The sequence below is a fragment of the Callithrix jacchus genome, chromosome 8 (assembly GCF_049354715.1).
Source record: "Callithrix jacchus isolate 240 chromosome 8, calJac240_pri, whole genome shotgun sequence".
Lineage (NCBI taxonomy): Eukaryota > Metazoa > Chordata > Mammalia > Primates > Cebidae > Callithrix > Callithrix jacchus.
This window is the reverse complement of record NC_133509.1, coordinates 21,827,838-21,849,263: the sequence shown is the minus strand read 5'-3', so window position 1 is coordinate 21,849,263 and position 21,426 is coordinate 21,827,838. Positions and strand designations below refer to the sequence as shown.

Here is a 21,426-nt window from a genome sequence, read left to right as displayed (position 1 = left end):
CTATGCTGCCCAAACTGGTCTCAAATTCTAGCCTGAAGTGATCTTCCTGCCTTGGCCTCCCAAAGTGCTAAGATGATAGGCATGAGCTACCATGCCTGGCCTATGTTACTTTTTGTATATGGTTGAAATAAGTATTTAACCTCATTGTTCTGCATGTAGATATCATTGTTCCAGTACCATTTGTTGAAGAGACTATTCTTTCTCTTTTGAATGGTTTTGGCACCCTTCTCAAAAATTAATTGACCGGCTGGGCACGGTGGCTCACACCTGTAATCCCAGCACTTTGGGAGGGTGAGGCGGGTGGATCACCTGAGGTCAGAAAGGGGTTCAAGACCAGCCTGGCCAACATGGCAAAATTCCATCTCTACAAAAATTAGCTAGGAGCAGTGACAGGTGCCTATAATCTGAGCTACTCTGGAGGCTCAGGCAGAATTGCTTGAACCCAGGAGGCAGAGGTTGCAGTGAGCTGAGATCGTGACATTGCTCCCCAACATGGGCTACAGAGTAAGACTCAGTCTCAAAATAATAATAATTGGCTGGGCGTGGTGGCTCACGCCTGTAATTCAAGCACTTTGGTGGCCAAGGTGGGCAGATCACCTGAGGTCAGGAGTTCAAGACCAGCCTGACCAACATGGTGAAACTCCGTCTTTTTAAAAAAATAATAATAATAATGATTTGACCATAGGTGTATGGGTTCATTTCTGGAATCTCAGTTCTCTTCCATTATCTATTGATCTATGTCTATCTTTATGCCATTTTAGTGACTATAGCTTTGTAGTAAGTTTTGAAGTCAAGAAATATGAGGCTATCCCTTTTACAGATGAGGACATGGGGCTCAGAAAGGTGACAGCAAGTTGGCCAGTGATCCTCCTTCCCAGAGGGTGGATCCCCAGGATTGAGCAGCCATGTTTTCCATACTCCCCACCCCCAAAGCTGTAGCAGAAGGCCCAGCCCAGTGCTACCTTTTTTTTTTTTTCAGACAGGGTCTCACTCAGTTGCCCAGGCTGGAGTGCAGTAGTGTGATCATGGCTCACGGCAACCTCTGCCTCCCAGGTTCAAGTGATTCTCCTGCCTCAGCCTCCCAAAGTGCTGAGATTACAGGAGTGAACTACCACACCCAGCCTTTTTTTATTTTTTGTAGAGACAGGGCCTCCCTCTGTTGCCCAGGTTGGTCTCAAAGTCCTGGGCTCAAGCACTCCTCCTGCCTCAGCCTCCCAAAGTACTGAGATTACAGGCAAGAGCCACAGCACCCAGCCCAGTATTGCTTCTGAGTCTGCAAAGGCAGCAACCACATCCCCCTTTCAGACCTCACATAATCAGAAGATTCCCTGTGTGAATGGGGTAGTGTGGGCCTGTCAGCCTTTGAGGAGGTCTGGCCTCTAACAGGCCAAGGGCTTCTGGCTCAGAGGACTCCCTGTGCTGTGGGGAGATGCCAAAGTGATGATCAGGACATAGCAGCCACTTAGAGAAGAGCCCCTTATGCTGACTCTGGGACCCACTCCCACTTTTGCTCCCTTTGGCCTCTTCCTCCCTTTGTAGCGGTTGGATTGCAGCCCTGTCTACACTGGGCCAGGATGCCCTGGCCGTATCAGTCATCATGATGGTGGTGGCTGGCTTCTTCACCCTCTGTGCCGTGCTCTCAGTCTTCCTCCTGCAGCGGGTGAGTGGTGTGGGTAGGGCTGACAGCAAATGGGAGGAAGCAGGTACCTGTTTCCTGCCCTTCTCATGAGATGTTCTTCACGACTGCGGTTGGACCTCCTGGCCCCCCAAAGGTCCAGCACCTTTCTCCAGGGCTCTGGGTGGGAGGTCAGGCAGTGCTGGGCTCCTGGTGACCCCTTTGGGAGTATAACCTGGATATCTAGGTTCATGGTGGGCCCAAAGGGCAGGCTCCTCTCACCCCACCCCTCTTTACCAGGTGCACTCCCTGTACCGCCGGACAGGGGCCAGCTTCCAGCAGGCTCAGGAGGAGTTTTCCCAGGGCATCTTCAGCAGCAGAACCTTCCACAGAGCTGCTTCATCTGCTGCCCAAGGAGCCTTCCAGGGAAATTAGTCCTTCTGACTCTCTTCTCTCCACTTCAGCTTTTCTCTTACCTGCCTTGAGCTGCACTTATCCGTGGGTGCCTTATCTGGTGGTGGTGGTGCCCAGCACAGACCTTGAGGAGGTCTTGCTGTGGCTCTTCCTCCTTCCTCAGTGACCAGCTCTCCCTGGAAGGAGAGGGAGGGACAGGGACTTTTTTTTTTTTTTTTTTTTTTACACACACAAAAAAACAAAGCCATCTTTCCTTCTCTGGTGGTGCTTTGGTAGGATTCTTTTGTCTCTGGAAGCAGTGGGACTGAAGTTCTCTTACCCTTGTAGACACACAGATGCCCCCACAGTTGGGATCACTGGCTGACCTGGGCCCACCCTAGCTGGAGTTTTCTGCCAGGGTCCTGGGCCTCAACTCCCCGAACCCTGCAGGCCTGGCCTGAACCTGGCTTCTCAGCCACAGCCCAACCCTTTCTGCCCAGACTGGGAATAAGCCTCTCAGAGGCTCTGGCAGACAGCTCTGCTCCCCAGGTCACTGGCGTCGTCTCCAGGCTTCCAGAGAAGGCTGGTTGTCTCAAGTTCTTCCCTGTCTCATGGTCCTCATAAACGGATTCATAGTCCTTTAGCCCTCTGCACGCTTCTGCTGGGGACAGCACTTTGAGCCCTCTGGAGCTCCCTTGCCGAGCCTTACTCTCTTTAGACTTTCTGAACGTGCAATGTGGTTGGTGGGATTTTGGGAGGAACCAAGGACACTGACCCCAAGCTGTCCTGCCCAGCGTCTTCTAGGAGGGTGGGGTCTGCCTGTCCTGATGTGGCTGGTTTGGCCGTTTGCTGTGACTTCCCCTCCCTCTGAGGGACAGCTGCCTTTGCCTCTGCCTCAGATGCCACCTGCCCCACCCATGCCCCCCATCAGCAGGATCCAGACTTTCAGGAATGGCAGGGCCAGTCCAGAACAGCATCCTTTAGCGGAGACTTACAAGCCATCTCTTGGAAGGCCCCCTAATTGCCGAGTGGACACCCCAGGGGGTGTGTCACTGTGATGGGCACCTAGTAAGTCCATCCTTAAAACCTGCATCCTATCCCTCAAGGCTGCCGACCGGCTGTGTGGACTGGGGGGGCCTTTCCACAAAACTAGCCTCCTGCCCTGGGCTCGAGGCAGCCGTAGGCCTCCAGCTGCTTAAGCAGTCCCCCAGCCAATGAATGATACTGGCAGGGGCTGGGGTTTTATAAACTCCTTTCTGGTATCCCCCCCCCCCGCCACCATGTACAAATGTATATGTCTCAATTTTTGTGCTTGAATAAAAATAAAAAGACATTTTCAGGCCACACCGGTTCTCATGTCTGGTGGACTTGAGAGGGCGGCGCAGCCCACAGGATTCAGGGCTGGGCGCTGCTGCTAGGCTTGGAGAGCGGGCACAGTTGAGATGCAATAAACAGGTCGTCAAGGCCCTTCCTCAGAAGAGTGAAAAGCAGCTGGAAGCCCGGGGAAGCCAACGCGGTCTCTTCCAAAGGCGCCTTCTCGTCCCAGTACCTCGGCTTTCAGAGCTGCAGGTCCTGAGGCGGCGCCGCCACACGCCCACTCAGCCACCCGCGCCCACAAGTGAGCGATCTCTAGATGCCTCTGCGCCTGCTGGGAGTCCCCGGAGGCCGCGCCGGCCGTCCTCTGCTCACTTCTCGGCTCGCAGGGGCCTCCGTGTCCCCTCGTGGGCCTTAAAGGAACTGGAGGGGCGCGTAACCCAGTGAGACACGTGGACCAGGGAAGGGCGCCGGGAGCTGGGCGGAGCAGCGTCTCCACTGCGCGCTGCACTTCCGGCGGGCGGCGCTGTGGTCCGCGTGGAGCCGCCCCGCGCTCGCCCCGCCCCCTGCCCCCACAACCGGAACCCCCGCCCGCAGCGAGGAAGCGCCTGCGCGGGCGCGGGCGGCCGGGATGGCGGGGCCCGGTTGGGGTCCCCCGCGCCTGGACGGCTTCATCCTCACCGAGCGCCTGGGCAGCGGCACGTACGCCACAGTGTACAAGGCTTACGCCAAGGTGGGTGCCGGCCGCTGGCCCCGTGCCCGCCAACCCGGAGCGAGCCCGGCTGGCGTCAGCAGGGGAGACTCCGAGAGGTTAGCGATAGCGTGGGAGCAGTTAGAGGCGGGAGGCCGGCCTCGCTCCAGCCTGATCCTCGGCGGAGGTTGGAGCCGACCGCCACGCTTAGTTCTTAAAAAAACGGGCGCACCTGCATCCACCTGCAGAGTCAGTGGCTGAAGAACAGGCTCAAAACAGGTTATCTGGTGGGCTGGGAGGAGTCTGGGACTGGAGCCAGTTAGGAGGCAGAGTGGGCGTTTCCAGACCCCTGAGTGACAGGCCTCTGTCAGGGGCACTCTAGAATGCAAAGAAATAGATCTTCTAGCCGAGGGTTGGAAAAGACCAGGCTGGGTCGGGAAGCCAAGATTCCAGAGGCCACTTGCCTCACTGGCCTCATAAGGGAAAGCTGGGAAGCCCGGTGCTGGTGTGCAGTAGGGCAGGGTGGGGGCATAGAGGGAACTAAACGGAGCCTTTCCAGCCAGGCAAGGGTCCGGGCCCCCTCCAGACAGAGCCCCCAAATCTCCTGTCCCACAGAAGGACACTCGTGAGGTGGTAGCCATAAAGTGTGTAGCCAAGAAAAGTCTGAACAAGGCATCGGTGGAGAACCTCCTGACAGAGATTGAGATCCTCAAGGGCATTCAACACCCCCACATTGTGCAGCTGAAAGACTTTCAGGTGCGAGCCTGGGGCGGGGCCGCTGCCAAAGGGAGCTGGAGAAGGGACACTCTCTTCAGGCTGCCTCTCTACCTCTAACCACAGTGGGACAGTGACAATATCTACCTCATCATGGAGTTCTGCGCAGGGGGTGACCTGTCTCGCTTCATCCATACCTGCAGGATTCTGCCTGAGAAGGTGGCACGTGTCTTCATGCAGCAATTAGGTAAAGGCCTGTACCCCAGCCTGACACTCTGTTCCTTGTTCTCTGCATCCCCCCTGCACCATCACACCCCTCCCCCAGGCTTAGAGACTTGGCATACATTGCAGTTGCCTCCTGTACAGCCTGGAATTTTAGGGTCCTGTTTATCTCATACACTCAACCCTTGCTCAAGGATGCCGTGGGTGAGATGAGAGAGGAGCCCTCCCCTGTGGGGTGTTCAGGCTTCCACATGTAGAACATAATATAAGGACCTTGCAGAACATTCCAGAGCCCTGTGAGTAGGACTCAAGTGCTGTGCCAAGGAAAAGAGCAAGATTCTCAAGGGCCGGGCATCCAGGGAGGCTTCTGGGAGGTGGAGAGACTTGTGAAGGGGAAGAGGAGAGGAGGGTGGGCACTCTGGGTGGGGTGGCAAAATCCTAGAAGTGGTGAGGTCCTTGTGCTTATATGGAAAACATTAGACCAGCCAGGCAGGAACTGGGGTTGTGTAGGCTTGAGAAAGCAGATGTGTGAGGAGGCAGATGTGAGCTCAGGAGGTGAGAGGCAAGTGGGAATGGGCTCTGACCTGTCTCTCTTCATGGGTCCTGCTCCTCAGCTAGCGCCCTGCAGTTCCTGCACGAACGGAATATCTCTCACCTGGATCTGAAGCCACGGAACATTCTGCTGAGCTCCTTGGAGAAGCCCCACCTAAAACTGGCAGGTCTTTATCTGGAACAGCAGGGATTGAGGTCTGGAGACTGCAGAGGCCTCCCTCTGCCTGGGCTCACTCAGCAGCCCTGGTTCTCATGGAGCCCTCTATTGAGTCCTCAAACAGATGGGAAGTCTGGGGTTGGGCTCTGTCATCAAAAGGCAGAAGTTTTCTCAGGCTACCCATGCTCAAATCTAGCAGCATAATGGGTGGAGTTAGGGCTCAGTCTGTGGCCAGAGGTGGGACTCACTGTGTGTCTAGGTTGAGAGCCCAGTCTGGGAACAGTGCCAGGGACCAGCATCAGGGATCTCTGCTCAGGGTCAGGACTCAGTCTGTCATCAGAATTGGGGCTCAAGTCTGTGACTCCCGTCTGTGGCCACATAGGAGGGTTTGTGGTGGGAGAGTAGGAAGTGGTGACCTTTGATAAAATCTGGACAGGAATTGATGCTGGAGGCCAGAGACTGTGGTAGAACCTAGCCTGGGGGGACAGTGAGAGGGTGGAGGCTTATCCATGTAGCTGGTGTCATCAGGTGGGCCTCCTAGGAAAAGGTGCCTGAGGGAGCTGTGCAGGATGGGTAGGTTTTACACCCCAGAGGCAAATATAGGACGTTGTTCCAGGCTAATGATGAGCAGAGGCTTGGAAATAGGGTTGATCCGGGTGGGTCTGGAGGGTGGAGAGGAGCCCCGAGTGAGGCTTTACAAGCCAGGAGCAGAGAAGCAGCTGGAATTTGAGCCCTGCTGCCTGGCCTCTTGCCTGCAGACTTTGGCTTCGCACAGCACATGTCCCCGTGGGATGAGAAGCACGTGCTCCGTGGCTCCCCCCTCTACATGGCCCCCGAGATGGTGTGCCAGCGGCAGTATGATGCCCGTGTGGACCTCTGGTCCGTGGGGGTCATCCTTTATGGTGAGTCCCCTTTTCCCTGCCTCTCACCCTGAGGCCTACGCTGTTTCCTCTCTGGGCCACTCATGAAGGGTTCTGATGAAAACTGACTGCTGGCTCAGGGCCCTTGCTGAGGGGTGTCAGGCCCCCTCCTCCCCAGGTGTGAGCCAGGCTTGACACATCCCCTCCCAGCATCTGCTCTGCCTCCCTTCCACAGAAGCCCTCTTCGGGCAGCCCCCCTTTGCCTCCAGGTCGTTCTCGGAGCTGGAAGAGAAGATACGTAGCAACCGGGTCATCGAGGTGGGTCTAGCAGGGCCTTAGCAACCATTTGGAGTGGGTAGACCTCCGTCTCACTTGCACAGACTGGAGTATGGGCTCCAGGCTGCCTTCGTAGTGGAGGGGCATGCTCTAGGCTGGAAGTCGAGGTGCGGGACTGTCCCAGGGATTCCGATCAGCCCCTAGTAGGCAGCACAGGGCTTGTTTTGCAGGCCCTTGTGGAGAGAAGGCCAAAGCAGAGCCAGGCCCAGCCTTCCCAGGAGCATAGTCCAGGGAGGGATTAAGGACCCATAAACACAATTCTAGCTCAGCTCAGGTCTCCAGCATGGGTGCACCAGGAGCCCAGGGATGGAGGCCTGGCTCCCCATTGGTGCCATCATCTTGACCCACCCTGTTCCTCCCTGGTCTCAGGTTCCCCACCTGTCCAACATGTACATCTGGGGTTCCTCACAGACCTCTGGGCTAGGGGTGGAGGTGCTGGAGCCCAGTGTGATCTGTCCCTGCCGTCCCCTTTCCTGCAGCTCCCCCTCCGGCCCCTGCTGTCCCGAGACTGCCGGGACCTACTGCAGCGGCTCCTGGAGCGGGACCCCAGTCGGCGCATCTCCTTCCAGGACTTCTTTGCACACCCCTGGGTGGACCTGGAGCACATGCCCAGCAGGGAGAGTCTGGCACGAGCAGTGAGCAGGCGGGTGGGGATGGGGTGGGCTGCGGGTGGGCTGGAAGTCTCATTCCCCACTCTGGTGGTGAATAGGTGACTTGCCCAACAGAGACAGAGGGCGGGCTCAGGGGGCTGATCTCTCATCCTGGTGAGCGTGGGAAGGTAGGGAGGTGAACCTGACCCGTGATCTGCCCATCCCCCAGACCGCGCTGGTGGTGCAGGCTGTGAAGAAAGACCAGGAGGGGGACGCAGCAGCTGCCTTATCGCTCTACTGCAAGGCTCTGGACTTCTTTGTACCTGCCCTGCACTGTGAGTCATAGGCCATGTCTGAGCCCCTGTGTGCAGCAGGGATGGGAGTCATCTGTGGCTGCAGTAGGTGGATTCCAGAAGTTCTCTGTCGAGAATTTTGTAGGCGATAAAGCAGAGCATAAACCTGGAATGTTGTGTTTTGAGGGATTCCGGAGGGTTCGGTGTGGGGCAGGGGTTCCCCCAGATTCCTCATATGAAGCCCCACTTTCTGCAGATGAAGTGGATGCCCAGCAGAAGGAGGCAATTAAGGCAAAGGTGGGTGAGAGTCGCCATGCGGAAGTGGGGGGTCAGGGGGTAGGGCCCAGTGGTTTCGGGGCCCCTGGGGAATGGCTCTCTTAGAATTGGAGCTTCCTCTCCTGCAACACAGAGCTGGGAATGGGTCAGGCCAGTCTCATTTGCCCCCTGATGTGTTTATAGCTTGGGGCAGTCACTAACAACACAGGCAGAACTTGGACATGGGTTCTGGCAAGGGCAGCGGGTGGGGCAGCCCCTCCTCAGGCCCTTTTCCTGCTACAGGTGGGGCAGTACATGTCCCGGGCTGAGGAGCTCAAGGCCATCGTCTCCTCCTCCAATCAGGCCCTGCTGAGGCAGGGGACCTCTGCCCGAGACCTGCTCAGAGGTAGACTCTGGCTCCTGGCTGACCCCAGGACCCCCAACAAATCTCCCCACAGCCTGAGTGGGAGGCAGGTGGGGAGAGGCATCCTTCAGCAAACAGCCGAAGCCTTGGCTTCCCTCACCCTGAGGCTTTCCTCTCATCCCAGAGATGGCCCGGGATAAGCCACGCCTCCTAGCAGCCCTGGAAGTGGCTTCGGCTGCTATGGCCAAGGTTCGTGCCAGTGGGAGGGGTCTGGGGGGAAGGTATCCCGGCCGTGACCCTAAGTGGCCTGGTATTCATGTGGCTGCAGGAGGAGGCCGCCGGCGGGGAGCAGGATGCCCTAGACCTGTACCAGCATAGCCTGGGGGAGCTGCTGCTGCTGCTGGCAGGTGAGGGCCGCCATCTCTGCCCCCAACATGGCCCCTGGCCGCCCTGCCCTCACCACATGCCCTCTCTTTACAGCGGAGCCCCCGGGCCGGAGGCGGGAGCTGCTTCACACTGAGGTGCCCACTGAGCTTGAGAGGGTTGGGGGGCTTCCTCTTCCCCTTGTCTCTGCTCTTATCTGTGGAGACCTCTTTGGGTTTCCTCTGGAATACACCACCCTCAGGGTGTTCCAAGTCTGGAAGTTGAACCATAGGGCTGGGGTGCTCAGACAGGGCAGTGGAGGATCTGGGAACCCAGCGGCAAAAAGTCTGGGGAAGCTTCCTGGAGGAAGGAGCAGATAAGGGACTCAGGAGGCAGGTTGTTCTGATGGGGCAAAGGGTTCTGGTGAGCATCAGGGGTGAGGAGGAATTCCCTTTGAACCCCCCTCCCCACCACTCTCCTCCATACCCAAGGGCATATCTTTCCTTGGCAGGTTCAGAACCTTATGGCCCGAGCTGAATACCTGAAGGAGCAGGTCAAGGTGGGCACGTGGGGGCCACGCTGGGGCCAGGGTCTGTGGGTTCTGATCGCTTCTGCTTGTGGCTGTCATCCCCGTCCTGTTAGTGTGTGTCTGTTCTCCCGCCCCCTCTGAAGGCTTCCCTGTCGCCGTCTCTGTCCTTCACTCTCTCACTTGCTCAGCACTGTGTGCTGTGGCTGCCTCTGGCTGCCTCTCACCCCTTGCACTGTCTTCACATCCCACAGATGAGGGAATCTCGCTGGGAAGCTGAGACCCTGGACAAAGAGGGGCTGTCGGAGTCTGTTCGTAGCTGTGGGTTCTGCCCTGGGGTCGATCCTCCATCCAAGGAGGGGCGGTGGCTGGGGGCCCTGGGCTCTGCCTCCCTTACCAAAGACCTGAAACTGGTCCTCCTTCATTGTCCCCCTTCCTCCCAGCTTGTTCCCTGCAGTGACCCCAGAAGAATGACTGGACAGATGCGAACCATCTGGGGCAGAGCCTGACCCAGGCTGGCGCCCAGGATGAAGCAGCCCACGGCAGCCCTGGCAAGCAGGCTTCTTGGATGCATAGTGCTGAGACCCCCTCATCCCAGAGTCCCCAGCCTCCCTCAAATTACTCTGTACCCCGCAGAGGGTTTGATGGCCATGCTGCAAGCTGGAGGGGAGGGCAGGACCCTGGGAGAACAGCATTTCTTTCACGAGACCTTTGTTATTCGCTGGTTACTGGGTCCTGTGTCGGTCCGTTTTGGGGCATGCAGCTGTCTATGGTTTTTTGCTCTGAGAAGTGGGCAGGGGGCCCTGCAGGGCACTTCTGTGCTTGCCCTCGCCCTGCCAGCAGGCAGCTGTGCCCCTGGCCTGCCCTTTCCAGAACCTCTTATTCCATCTTAGCTCCTCCTTGCACTGGAATGGGGCCCGCCAGCACCCCTCAGGGACCACCCACTCCTCAGAGCCCACCAGTCTTCCTGAGAATGCACACCTGCCCGCCATTTGGGTACTTTAAGTTAATCCTCCAAGCATGAGAGTCGTAAGGGCGGGGCACATTTAAGAAACCCATGCCTTGTTCCTGCCCTGGCCTAGGGAGCACTGAGGAGGGGTCCTTGGTCCTCATCCCACCCAGCTCCGTTCCTCTTTGAGACCACACTAGCCACAGTGCAGGCCTTCTGCTGGGGTTTGAGCCTGGGAACAGGGAGACCTGGGGACGGTCTGACCCAGCGCACTCCGGGCTACCTACTTCTAGGCCTGCTTTGTCACCACCCCAGTGTGAAGCCCTGGGCAAGCCTCTTCTTTCTGGGTCTGGGTCTCCCCATCTCTTCAATGGGGCCGATACCTCCACAGCCCACAACATGGGCACTTATGAGGACAAAGTGAATTTAACTTGGAAAAGAAAGAATGTATTTGAGATTCTTTTAAATAATCAGCAGGTGTTGGTGATTTCTAGTCCTTCTGCCCTTAAATGCCTTCTTGGGCAAGAGTTGTCTGTCCTCCCTGCAGGAGGCTGAGCGTGAAGACTGTAACTCATTGTTTCTCTATTAAATTATTTTTTCTACTTGTGCTTCTTCTTGCCCTAACAAGAACAAGACGGGTGGCTGCTGCCCGCAGGCTGGGGCAAGAAAGACTGCAGCAAAAGCTGGGGAAGCTGAGGTAGGGCTGGGGAGGCCTCGGGCTGGAGGGGGATGCTGGGAATGATAGCTATGTCTGCCCTCAGCCCCCAGGGATCCAGGAGGAAGTCTGACCAGGGTCATTCCTGCCCACACCCAGGAGACTGTCTTGGAGAGGGTTGCAGGCCTGAGGAGCTTTGCGCAGCTCGGCTCCAGGACTGCAATCTTCTAAAGTGCTCTGCCCTCCACACCACACACTGTCCCACCCCACACAGGATCTCCTGGCCTCCTACCCCCTCCTGCCCTGGGCCAGTAAGGGAGCAGTGAGCTGGACTGGAGTGAAGGGGCATTTTTGTTTTTTTTTTTGAGATGGAATCTTCACTGTCACCCAGGCTGGAGTACAGTGGTACGATCTGGGCTCACTTCAACCTCTGCCTCCCGGGTTCAAGCGATTACCCTGCTTCAGCTTCCTGAGGAGCTGGGACTACAGGCACCCACCACCACACCCAGCTAATTTTTGTATTTTTAGTAGAGATGGGGTTTCACCATGTTGGCCAGGCCAACTCTTGACCATGTGATCCACCTGCCTTGGCCTCCCAAAGTGCTGGGATTACAGGTGTGAGCCATCGTGCCCAGCCAGGAAGGGGCATCTTTTGAGGTGTCACGCTCACGCCCAGCCCCCAGGGACTTCATTTCCATTAAGCTCTGTACCCCAGCCTTCCCCCAACCTCACACACTCCCAGGTGTCAGTCTGACCAGCACTCCCCTAAGGAGGGGAGCCATTCCTTAGACTTACCCCTGTGTCCCCCACCCCACCCCCGTTGCTCAGTCATCCCGGGGTTTCCCATACCAGGACTGGAAGAGACTCTGGGAACTAGTTTCCCTAAAGCCCTGGCCTGGCCATTGAGGGGCAGTGTGGAGCAGTGTCCTGAGGGCAGGAGGAGCTGCTAGAATTCTGGCTCTGCTACTTGGACTTGAAGTTTGGGATCCATTGATTAGCTTATTTCTTCATAAAATGTGGTTGAGGATAAGGGCCCCATGAGAATTTGCAATGAGATATTGCACTTGGGCATGGCATACAGTAAGAATACAATAAAATGTGATTTTCAGATCTAGGGAGAGAAATGTACTTTGGATTATCTCTGAAAATGGGCCAGACAAAAAAGCCTCAATACATAAAGTGAGGGAACAGGAGGGGAATGAATGGACCTGGTTGGGTGGATGAATTGAGAAGGTGGGAGGGGCTGAATGCAGTGGCTCATGCCTGTAATCTCAGCACTTTGGGAAGCCAAGGCAGGCAGATCATGAGGTCAGGGGATCAAGACCATCCTGGCCAACATGGTGAAACCCTGTCTTTATTAAAAATACAAAAATTAGCTGGATGTGGTGGTGCACACCTGTGATCCAGCTACTCGGGAGGCTGAGGCAGGAGAATCACTTGAACCCGGCGGGGCAGAGGTTGCAGTGAGCCAAGATTGTGCCACGGCATTCCAGCCTGGGGGGCAGAGGTTGCAGCGAGCCAAGATTGTGCCACTGCATTCCAGCCTGGGTGACAGAGTGAGACTCTGTCTCAAAAAAATAATAATAATAATAATAATAATGGGAGGAGGAGTGGAAGTGAAAAATGAGATGGAAGACTAGAGAATTGAATGAAGGGCAATGGCTAAAGGGTTGGCCCACTAATTCTAGCTGTTTATTTGTGGTCACTGCATCGGCTGGCTGAGAACAGAGGCCTGAAGTTATTATGAAGGTAGGTGTGGAGAGCAGTGGGCCCCCACAGAGAGGATTCAGTACGTGAAAGACCTGGGACTGAGGCTGCTGGAGGAGCCCCTGGGAAGTGGCCTTCCTTGAACAAAGCATCTGATGGCCTCTAGGTTGGTTCTGTGTCCAAGCTGCCTGCCAAGCAGGGAGGCAGTCCAGTCGGAGGCTGGGGTGAGGCAGGGTGGGCTTGCTTCTAATGGCAGAGGCCTGTAGGAAATGTGCAGACCACTTTCCGAAGGTCATATTTTCCTTCTCAGGGGACAGAGGTGTTTCTACCTGTCACTTTCAACACTCCAAAGGTGCCAAAGCTGGATGGCTACCTCCCAGCAACGTTCAGGGGACAGCCCTGTCCTCCTACCTCCATCAGTCACCCAAGCACAGAGCCAGCCCTGCACCAAGCCAGGGATCCTGAGCTTTCTAACCTCCAGCCCTGGAAGATGTACTTGGGCCTCAGGAGCAGATAAAGGGACCCCAGCATCCCTGTGTCCAACTGGCCCTTCCTTACCTTCTTTACCTGGATGTGGGAAAGGACATAGAACCTTGTTCCTGCGGAAGATCGTCTAGAAAGGCTCTTGTCCCTAGAGGCCAGATTGCTGTCCCAGCTGTCCCTGAAAGGGCAGTGGTCCAACAAGCAGGCTGGGGCCTGAGGGAAGGAGCACATCAATGACAGCTTCCCCAGAGGAGGGCATACCTGCACCTACACGCAGCAGATCCCACAGACACAAGAAAGCCATGTGCAGGCTGACAAACACCCACTGGCTCCCCACACACTTACCCTCATGAGCACAAATGCAGGTGCAGCTCCTGCTGAATGAGGCTAAGGCCACCTCGGTGGTGCTGCTGCTCCCCTGCTCTCAAACCTTAAATGGCCTCTGGGGACAGCTCTGTCTGGTGGGCACTGGGTTGGAGGCACGGCAGTGGGCCCTGTGACTACACCCCCAGCCCCACCTCAGGTCTGTGGGAGAGAAGACAGAAGCTCTGCCTCACAGCTGAGTGTCAGCTGGGTCAACAGGCACTGTCAGCAGCTCAGCTCAGCTAACAAGCATGTCCTAGATGTCCCCAGCACCTGCCTGGAGCCTCCGGTGTCTGAGGAGGAAACATCTGGCTGTTGAGGGAATGGGAGATTTTCCGTGCTTCAAGCCGTGGTCACCCTCCCTAGTTCCTCCCTGGGGACCAGCTGGCCTTGGGAAAGTCGCTTGTTCTCTTGGTGCCCTCTTCCTGCTGGGAACTGGGCCTGTGCTGTCCAGGTGGGAGGAAGGCAGGGGACTGTAGGCTCCTTGGGTAGAGTTTCTTTGAAATTTTGTGCATTGTGAAACCAGAGCCCCTGAGAGTAAGAGGTGGCGGGACAGGCAACCATCTCTGACTCTTCTCTCCCGCTGAAGGGGTTTAGGGGAGTTGGAGGGGCTCTCTTAACCACTTTTTTCTTTTCCTTTTTTTCGTTTTGAGACGAAGTTTTGCTCTTGTTGCCCAGGCTGGAGTGCAATGGCGAGATCTTGGCTCACTGCAACCTCCGCCTCCCAGATTCAAGCAATTCTTCTGCCTCAGCCTCCCAAGTAGCTGGGATAACAGGCATGCACCACCATGCTCAGCTAATTTTGTATTTTTAGTAGAGATTGGGTTTCTCCATGTTGGTCAGGCTGGTCTCAAACTCCCAACCTCAGGTGATCTGCCTGCCTAGGCCTCCCAAAGTGCTGGGATTACAGGCATGAGCCACCGAGCCTGGTCTTAATCACCTTTTAACATTTCGTGTATGCTCAGACTGCCAGCAAGGGTACTAAGGAGGAAGGAAAGGGGAAAAGAAAAGGAGGGAGGGAGAGGGGGTAGGAGAGGGCCTGGAACGTCAGAGTCCTAACTACGGGGTATAATGGGGTTCTAGGCAGAGGGTGAAATGCGAAGTTGTGACAGCAAATGGCTGTGGCCCTCACATCGCACCAGGTGGGTGGACCAGTCACAGGACAAATGTGTAAATGTCCGATTTAGACATTTGATTGTCTAAGTAAGAGAGGGTAGGAACAGCTTGGGAAGGGAGGAGTAGTCGATGTATTCAGGGCCCGCGGGCTTGGGAGTGGGGGCGGGTGCAGAGGACGGGCTTCACTTGGGTCAAGTCAGCCCCCAACTGCAGGCAGGTGCAGGACAGGCTCTGAGAGCGGGCTGAGGGCACACAGGTGAGAGTGGTGCGGACTGACAGAGACCCAAACTGTAGGGCTGATGGGGAGGGGAAGCAATAGGGGAGGCCAGGTATGCCCAACAGATCTGGGGACCCCTCCGCCTGCCCTCATTGTCCATCTCTGCCTGAGCCCCACAGCCTCCTCCATCTTATTCCAGGGATAGTGCACAGCAGTCAGGGCTTCTTGGGGTTCCATTCCCAGGGTGAAGGGGAAAAATATGGGGGCTTAGCCCTCTCCCGATCCTTAATCCAGGTTACAACCAGCCCTGCTTTGACAGGGTTCAGTAAGTGCAAGTCCCCCAGCCCCCACTGCCCGCCACCCCTGCCTCTCCCTCTCGGCCCTCCAAAGCACTGAGGGGGAAGGGGTCTGTCTAATCCCATTAGGCAGAAGGCCCCAGAGGGTGGAGTGCTGACGTGGGCCTCGCTGTTGATGCTGCGGAGGCAGCCCATGACCCCCCTACCCGGCTTGGGGCTCTGGCTTGGGTCTCCTCCAGCTCTGATAAGGTCAGGAGGAGGCCCTGGCCTGGGGGCAGCCTGGGAGCAGCTGAGGCCCAGGCCTGTTCCCTGGGGACACTCAGGAGAGTGAGACCAAGCATGACAGCCCAAGCAGCAGATGGGGCTGGGCCTGTGTCCCTCCCTGGACTGTCTCCCCTCTTCCAGCTCCGCATGTCCTCCTGAACAGGTTGGATGTGCCTTGTTCTTGTTTTACAAAGAAGACCTCATGGAAACTTTGCCCTTGAAACCCAATCCTCAGATGACTGCTCCTGCCTGTAAACCTTGGCTGGCTTCCCCACAGGCCGGGCCCAGGACTCCAAAGTGGGCACCTGGAATTAGCCTGTTGCACCTTCCTCCTGCCTGAGCCCCAGGGCGCAATCAGCTTGGCAAGCTTCCTGGCTGGTTTCTTAAACAAACCTCCCCTACCCCCTGCCCCTTGGCCCCTGCCACAGGTGAGCGGCATGAGATCTGTGCTATTCATTTATTTGGAAGAATGAATTACGTTTATTGATATGGTCTGTCATATGCCAAGGGCTTTATAAATGGTCACGCTTTGAAACGTGTATTATTACTATTTGGGGGAGAGGGGGATTCTTCATTTTACAGGGGGCAAGACAGCCTGGAGGAAGGAAAGGACATGCTCAGAGTCATCACAGTGCAGGGCTGGAATGCAGCTGCTCTGCCTTCTTTCTTTTTGCACACCTTCCATCTGCAGGGTGAGGAGGGGTGTAGGCACAGGCACCTGAGACAGCTGCACTCCAGCCCTGGCCCCACCTGTGGTCTCAGTGACATTCCAGAGGCCCCGTCTTCCCCACGTATTGGGGCTGCTCCATCCTCCTCAAAGCCCAGACCTACTTCATAGGCCCCAGACCCCACCCAGGGCCCCAAGAGAACAGAGCTGGAGACACTTCCACTCGTAGCGCTGAATGCTTCCTTCCTCCTGTGAAGCTGTAGGTGGGGGGTGGAGGACACTCCTCTAAGGCAGGCTCAGGGGGCTGTGAACTCTAAGACTCCTGGAAGCCAGTAAGAAGTGGAAAGGTAGGCACACCATTTGGGACTTTTATTTTTCACTGAGCTAGGAGAGGAGATTCCAGCTATGGAATCCAGAGAGAGTTCTACAGGAACAGAACAGAAATTGGCTGGGCCCTGGGCCCAGAGAAGGCCTGGAGCTGCCTGGGCTTACTGTTCAGTGCCAGCTTCATCCTTGGCACCCTGCCTCTCACATAGCATCGCTTCGGCTCCCAGAGCCCACAGTGGCAGCCGCTGGAGGCTGTGGTGGCAGCTGCTACCCTGCCCAAGGTGGGGTGTGGGCTTGGCTCTGAGGGGCCAAGCCAGAAAGAGCCTTAGAAATCATTCAGGCCATTCCCATTTTACAGATGATGAAATAAGGCTCAGCCTCCTGTCTGCTGAGGTTATCTGCCCAAGCTCTCTCTGAGAGTACCTTGAGTGTTGGCATCTGAAGGGGCTGGACACGCAAGGGAGCTGGCCTGTGTGTGTGTGTCTATGTGTGCTGGGATACATCTGTGGCTTCTGTCTCTGAATGTGCCAGGGGTTTTGTGTCATTGTGTGTCTCTCTATGGGTGCAGGAATTTGGGCCCACGGTCAGAGAGGGATGGGCCTGTTCCTACAATCTTGTGAGGCCTCCACAGGCTGAGCTGGTGGGGAGGGTCCTGAACAGTAGGGTGAAGATGGGGACTTTGCTCCCTGTAGAGGGGAGGAAACCAGAAGACAGGCTTGGGGCATGGATGAGACAGGTTTTGGAACTAGGATGGGGCAGGGAAAACAAAGCCCCAAATGGAGTATGGGTCCCTGGAAGTTGACACACTCTTAGCCCTCATGGGGGTCCAGCCCTCTGGCCAGCCCAGTGGGTAACCCCGGGGAAGTGGTCACATGACGTGGCACTTGTCAGCTGATTGCTTGAGGTCTCCCAGTGTGGCCTGGGCTTTGTCCTTGAGTGAGCCCAGGTTCAATCCAGGGAGGCTGGCCAGCTGCCCGAGGACTGAGGCCTTCTCCTCCTCCTCCTCTGTGTCCTCCTCGATCATCTTCGCCAGCTCCCGGGGCAGCTCCACATCTCCACCTGCCATCTGGATCTGGCTCTCATCTGTCTCGTTCTGAAGGGAAGAGGGCAGGGGGAGGGGTGGAAGTTTGTGAGGACCCAGAATTGAGAGGGCAGGGAGGAGGCTTGGACTGGGTTCCAGGCCCCTCGATTCTACTTTTTTTTTTATTATTTGTAGAGACAAGGTCTCCCTGTGCTGCCCACTCTGGTCTCAAACTCCTGGGCTCAAGTGATACACCCACCTTGGCTTTCCAAAGTGCTGGGATTACAGGAGTGAGCCACTGTGGCTGGCCCCCTATATTCTTAAGCTACATGTTCCAGTGAGCTCAGGTCCCACCCCACATCCCAGGATCAAGTGTTTGATGCTTGGACATGGAGACTTTTCATATTACCTTACATCACTGTGAGATACGGAAGGACAAGCACAGTGAGTAAAGACAAAAGGAAAATACCTATGAGTCACACTGTTACAGTCAGCTAAGACATGTTTTGACTCTTGTTATGCTTAAGGGTAAACCAAAAATAGTGATGGGTACTTCATCAAACATCTATTACATGGCAGACATTGAGCTGGGTGCTTTTAATTCTCACAATAACCCTGGAGGTAGGTAAGTATTGTTACCTCCACCTCAGAAATAAGGAAATCGAGGCTCACAGAATTTAAGTAACTTACTTTAAGTTACTTAAGTAAATTGTCCAAGGTCACACAGGTAGGAAGTCGGGGAGCTAGAGTCAAACCTATGCCAACTAGATTCCAACATCTGTGCTTTTTTGCATGGAACCTACGATGGACATTGCCCTTCCCTGTTCTTCTGGAGGGTGCTGGGGCTTTCCACCCATGTCCTACTCAGATGCATCCAAGTCTTGCCTCTTCTGCTTAACTCTAACTTCCCTGATAGCAGATGTCTCTTACATGCTTAGTGCAAGCATCTGAAGGATGATTTTATTCCCAGGAGAGTTTGCAGTGAGGCAGGCTTTCTGGACTGGCTTTTCCAGTGAGAGATTTCCAAAAGATTGGTGCCCTGTGGGGAGTCAGAAGCAGCTGGGGACTCAGTAAATATTTATTGAATGAGTAAATGTGATGTTCATATATTTGGTCTTCCAATTCAAGTGGAAGATCAAAGTCAGGAATGCTATAGCCCTGTGCTATTTTCCCCGGAGTCCAGCACAGTTCTGGGTGAGAGAATGGGCCCTATCCTGCACTGCGCTCTTTGCGATTTGGGGACTGGGCAGGTCCCGTGGGGGCTGAAGTGTTCCCTCTCCTAAATCCAATGGCTAGAGCTGAGAACCAAGAGATGCCAGTGCTATGGGAAGTCCGGCTCACAGAGTGGCCCACCTGAAGTGCACGTAGCCAAAGAAGTCTATGTGCGCTTTTTTGGAATGAGGAGGAAGAACAGGAAGAACAGCGCTAGGGTGATATTCTGGGAGAGGTTTGTGCTTCAGTCCCCTCCTCAGACAGCAGGAGCAGCACACTTACATGCCCATCTGGTGCTGCACTGCCCAGGGGAGCTTGGGGGCAGGGATCTCCTGAGATATACTCTCTGGCTGCTTGGCTGGCCAAGGGGGTACTTGGGCAGGCTTCATACCCTGGAAAGCAGCCTGGGGCTCTGGAGCAAAGGCAGGCTCAGAATTCACAGGCTTGAGGGCTGATCCCAGCTACATGGCTCACTGGCTGTATGACCTTAGCCAAGTTCCTCCATCTCTCTGAGCCTCAGTTTTGTCATTTGTGGCTGTGGGTGATAGCTGCCTGGCAGCATTATTGGGGGTTAGATGAGGACATGAAGTTCAAGTACTTGACACACAAAGGACTTCTCTCCTCTACCTTAAGTTTTGTCCTCTAGTAGGTTCAAAAGCCCCCGGAGCACTCACCTTGGCAGTCAAATCTACTGCTTTCTGCCTCCATGTCTTCCTCTACCCAGGTCTGGCCTAGGCTTGGTGGGGGAGCAGGGGGTGGAGGATAGAAGAGGCCTAGATTGGCTCCAGAAATACGAACCTCAGTCTCACAATGACTGGAGTCCCTTCAGCACTAAGCCCTGGCCCTTGGTGGGCGCAGGTTAACTATGAGTGAGTGAATGAATAAATGAACAAATGAATGAGTGATGACTGAGAGAATGAAGGATCTAACCGAGCACCCTGTGAGTCTTATAGCTGAGGGCTGTGGTGCCCAGAATGGAGCGAAGGAGTTCAGAGCCCAGAGCTCAGGGTCCCAGACTTGCCTTGCAGCCGGAGCCAGCTTACCTTGGGTAGCCGGTATTTATCTCGGAAGTGGCTCCGCAGTGTGGCCCGCTCTGCCTTCCTCTGTGTGAACTGTGCATCCCGCTCCATCCTGCAGGGTCACCAGGGGCAGAGTCACCACAAGGGCAGAGCGAAAAGTGTTGGGATCGTTGAGGGAGGGACAGAAGGGGTCTCTAAGTCCTGGCAATTGCTGCATTGGTCCCTGTGTCCGGGTCTTTGCTGCTTCTTCCCATCACAGTGCCCTTTGTCATCTCTGCCGCTGGATGGAACTAGGGGGTCAGGGTGGCAGTCTGCCTGGCTCTCTCTGCAGACCCTAATTATTTGTCCCTCATGGCCTCAAACTTGGTCTGTTGTTCCCTCCCTGACAAGCTGTGTCATGTGGGGGAAAGGACAAACTTGGGTTCACATCCCAGCTCCACTACCATTTTAGATATATCCTTGGGTCACTTACCTTCCTTTTCTGTAAAATAGGGATGCAATTTTGCAACCCACAAAACTGTTATCAGGATTAAGCAAAATAATAGCTATCATTTATGAGGCTTTATCCTGTGCCAGGGGCTGTGCTAAACATTTTACATGCACTGGCATCGAATCTTCATAAATATACAAGGTATGTATTGATTACCATCCCCATTTTCCAGAAAAGAAAACAGAGGCACAGAAAGGTTAAGCAACTCGCCTAAAGTTACCCAGCTAATAAGCAAAGCCAGGCTCTGAATCCAGTAGCCTAGCAGCAGAGTCCAGCCCCAAACTCTGTCCCAGCACTGTGGGCACACAAGTAGGCTGAATGTCTGTGAGTGCCCCATCTCAGGGTCTGCCTATGCGACTCTAAGCCTCCTTGGTTGCACCACTTTTTTCAGAAGCTCAGAGGAGCCCCAGTTGGAAGACATAGGCGGCTGGGACCAGATCGGATTAAGGGATTACTGTTTCATCAGAAATGCACGTGCATCCCCCTCCTTGTCCCAGGCTCCGGCCAACCCTCCCCCCACTCCCTTTTGGCCGGCGTTTGAAGCTGAAGCGGGGTTTTAGGTTTGAGACGGGATGGCTCTGGGGGCAGTGTAAAGGACACCTCCCGGTCTCTTACCACGTCTAGGAAAGTAGGGGAGAGGAAATTGGGACCTGAGGCTGGCCCCGGGTTGGACTGAGCAGTTGTGGGGGTAGGGAGGGGGAGGTCGCTGGAGCCAGGAAAGGGATCCCACTCACTTTTCTTCCACCAGTTGCTTCTGATACTCCTCGTACTCCTCTCGGCTCATGCCCTGAGCTTCGGCTGCTGACTTGTCCCCATCTCCCTTGTCCTCGCCGCCTCCCAGGCTCCCGGTGAGGTTCTTCAGCTGGCCGCCCACCATGGTCTTCACCATGAACGCCATGGTCTTCGCCGGCCGGGGCACTGGGCGCCTGCTACCACGCGCCAGGCACCGGACACGTCTGCGCCTACTTCAGCACTACGGCTCGCGGACAGCTCCCGCAGCGGGCCCGCGCCCCACGCTTGGCGCCGCCCGCCGCCCGCCGCCCGCCCCCTCCCGGGCCCGCCCCCACCTCCCCAAACCCCTCCTCACGGGGGGCGGGGGGCAGCACGGGGCTGAGAAGCCTGGACCACGTGCCCGCTCACCACTCCCGCCTCCCCCACGTGCCTCCTTCAACGCCGAGCTCCGCTGGGCACTGCTGACAGCGGATTAGGGCCTGCGGTGGTGGGGTCGCTCCCCTGGGAGAGGGGCTGAGCTGTTACACTCCCGGAACCCTATTCCCCAGCCTCCTCCAACTTTCTCCTCTCCTGGGCCGCTGATAACTGGGATTTCAGCTGCGAGATCCAGGTAGCAGCAAGGGGTAAAACCCAGCCTTGGGCGACCCCCATTTTCCCTACCCA

General features: G+C 55.9%; 3 protein-coding genes across 7 annotated transcripts in view; 2 read left to right on the top strand and 1 right to left on the bottom strand.

Annotated features, from left to right (window-relative positions):
* The window catches only part of SCAMP2 (secretory carrier membrane protein 2), a 29,773-nt gene extending 26,420 nt beyond the window's left edge, over window positions 1-3,353 (top strand). The window contains exons 8-9 of the mRNA XM_002753344.6: window positions 1,540-1,660; window positions 1,916-3,353. Coding sequence (XP_002753390.1) covers window positions 1,540-1,660; window positions 1,916-2,050 — 256 coding nt within the window. The 3' untranslated portion in view covers window positions 2,051-3,353. The remainder of the gene's footprint in view (window positions 1-1,539; window positions 1,661-1,915) is intronic.
* A 562-nt stretch (window positions 3,354-3,915) lies between these two features.
* ULK3 (unc-51 like kinase 3) lies at window positions 3,916-10,796 on the top strand. 5 transcript variants are annotated; one of them, XM_078333705.1, is made up of 16 exons: window positions 3,916-4,055; window positions 4,629-4,769; window positions 4,931-4,974; window positions 5,564-5,668; window positions 6,417-6,560; window positions 6,754-6,836; window positions 7,334-7,489; window positions 7,674-7,779; window positions 7,994-8,034; window positions 8,296-8,398; window positions 8,541-8,605; window positions 8,685-8,763; window positions 8,837-8,877; window positions 9,231-9,278; window positions 9,500-9,566; window positions 9,689-10,796. In XM_078333705.1, exons 3-16 carry the CDS (start codon window positions 4,962-4,964, stop codon window positions 9,703-9,705), a joined length of 1,068 nt encoding a protein of 355 aa, XP_078189831.1. In that variant the 5' UTR covers window positions 3,916-4,055; window positions 4,629-4,769; window positions 4,931-4,961; the 3' UTR covers window positions 9,706-10,796. The 5 variants fall into 5 exon arrangements, with proteins under 5 accessions (XP_078189831.1, XP_035117749.1, XP_035117750.1 ...); XM_035261858.3 differs by having other exon boundaries at window positions 4,854-4,974; window positions 9,500-9,556; XM_035261859.3 differs by having other exon boundaries at window positions 4,854-4,974.
* Window positions 10,797-15,751: 4,955 nt separating this feature from the next.
* CPLX3 (complexin 3) lies at window positions 15,752-21,006 on the bottom strand. The gene is made up of 3 exons (XM_002753343.7): window positions 20,766-21,006; window positions 19,566-19,653; window positions 15,752-17,382 (listed from the first exon to the last, which is right to left on the bottom strand). Exons 1-3 carry the CDS (start codon window positions 20,927-20,929, stop codon window positions 17,158-17,160), a joined length of 477 nt encoding a protein of 158 aa, XP_002753389.1. The 5' UTR covers window positions 20,930-21,006; the 3' UTR covers window positions 15,752-17,157.
* Window positions 21,007-21,426: the final 420 nt, after the last annotated feature.

What these genes read in the sequence shown, in the direction of transcription:
- ULK3 (XM_035261858.3), top strand. Translation starts at nt 3,954, where the DNA reads ATGGCGGGGCCCGGTTGGGGTCCCCCGCGCCTGGACGGCTTCATCCTC. An exon ending in CGTGGGGGTCATCCTTTATG is followed by an intron (nt 6,561 to 6,753) that starts GTGAGTCCCCTT and finishes TCCCTTCCACAG; the next exon opens with AAGCCCTCTTCGGGCAGCCC. An exon ending in TGCCCGAGACCTGCTCAGAG is followed by an intron (nt 8,399 to 8,540) that starts GTAGACTCTGGC and finishes CTCTCATCCCAG; the next exon opens with AGATGGCCCGGGATAAGCCA.
- CPLX3 (XM_002753343.7), bottom strand. Translation starts at nt 20,929, where the DNA reads ATGGCGTTCATGGTGAAGACCATGGTGGGCGGCCAGCTGAAGAACCTC. An exon ending in AAGCAACTGGTGGAAGAAAA is followed by an intron (nt 19,654 to 20,765) that starts GTGAGTGGGATC and finishes GTGACCCTGCAG; the next exon opens with GATGGAGCGGGATGCACAGT. An exon ending in ATAAATACCGGCTACCCAAG is followed by an intron (nt 17,383 to 19,565) that starts GTAAGCTGGCTC and finishes TCTTCCCTTCAG; the next exon opens with AACGAGACAGATGAGAGCCA.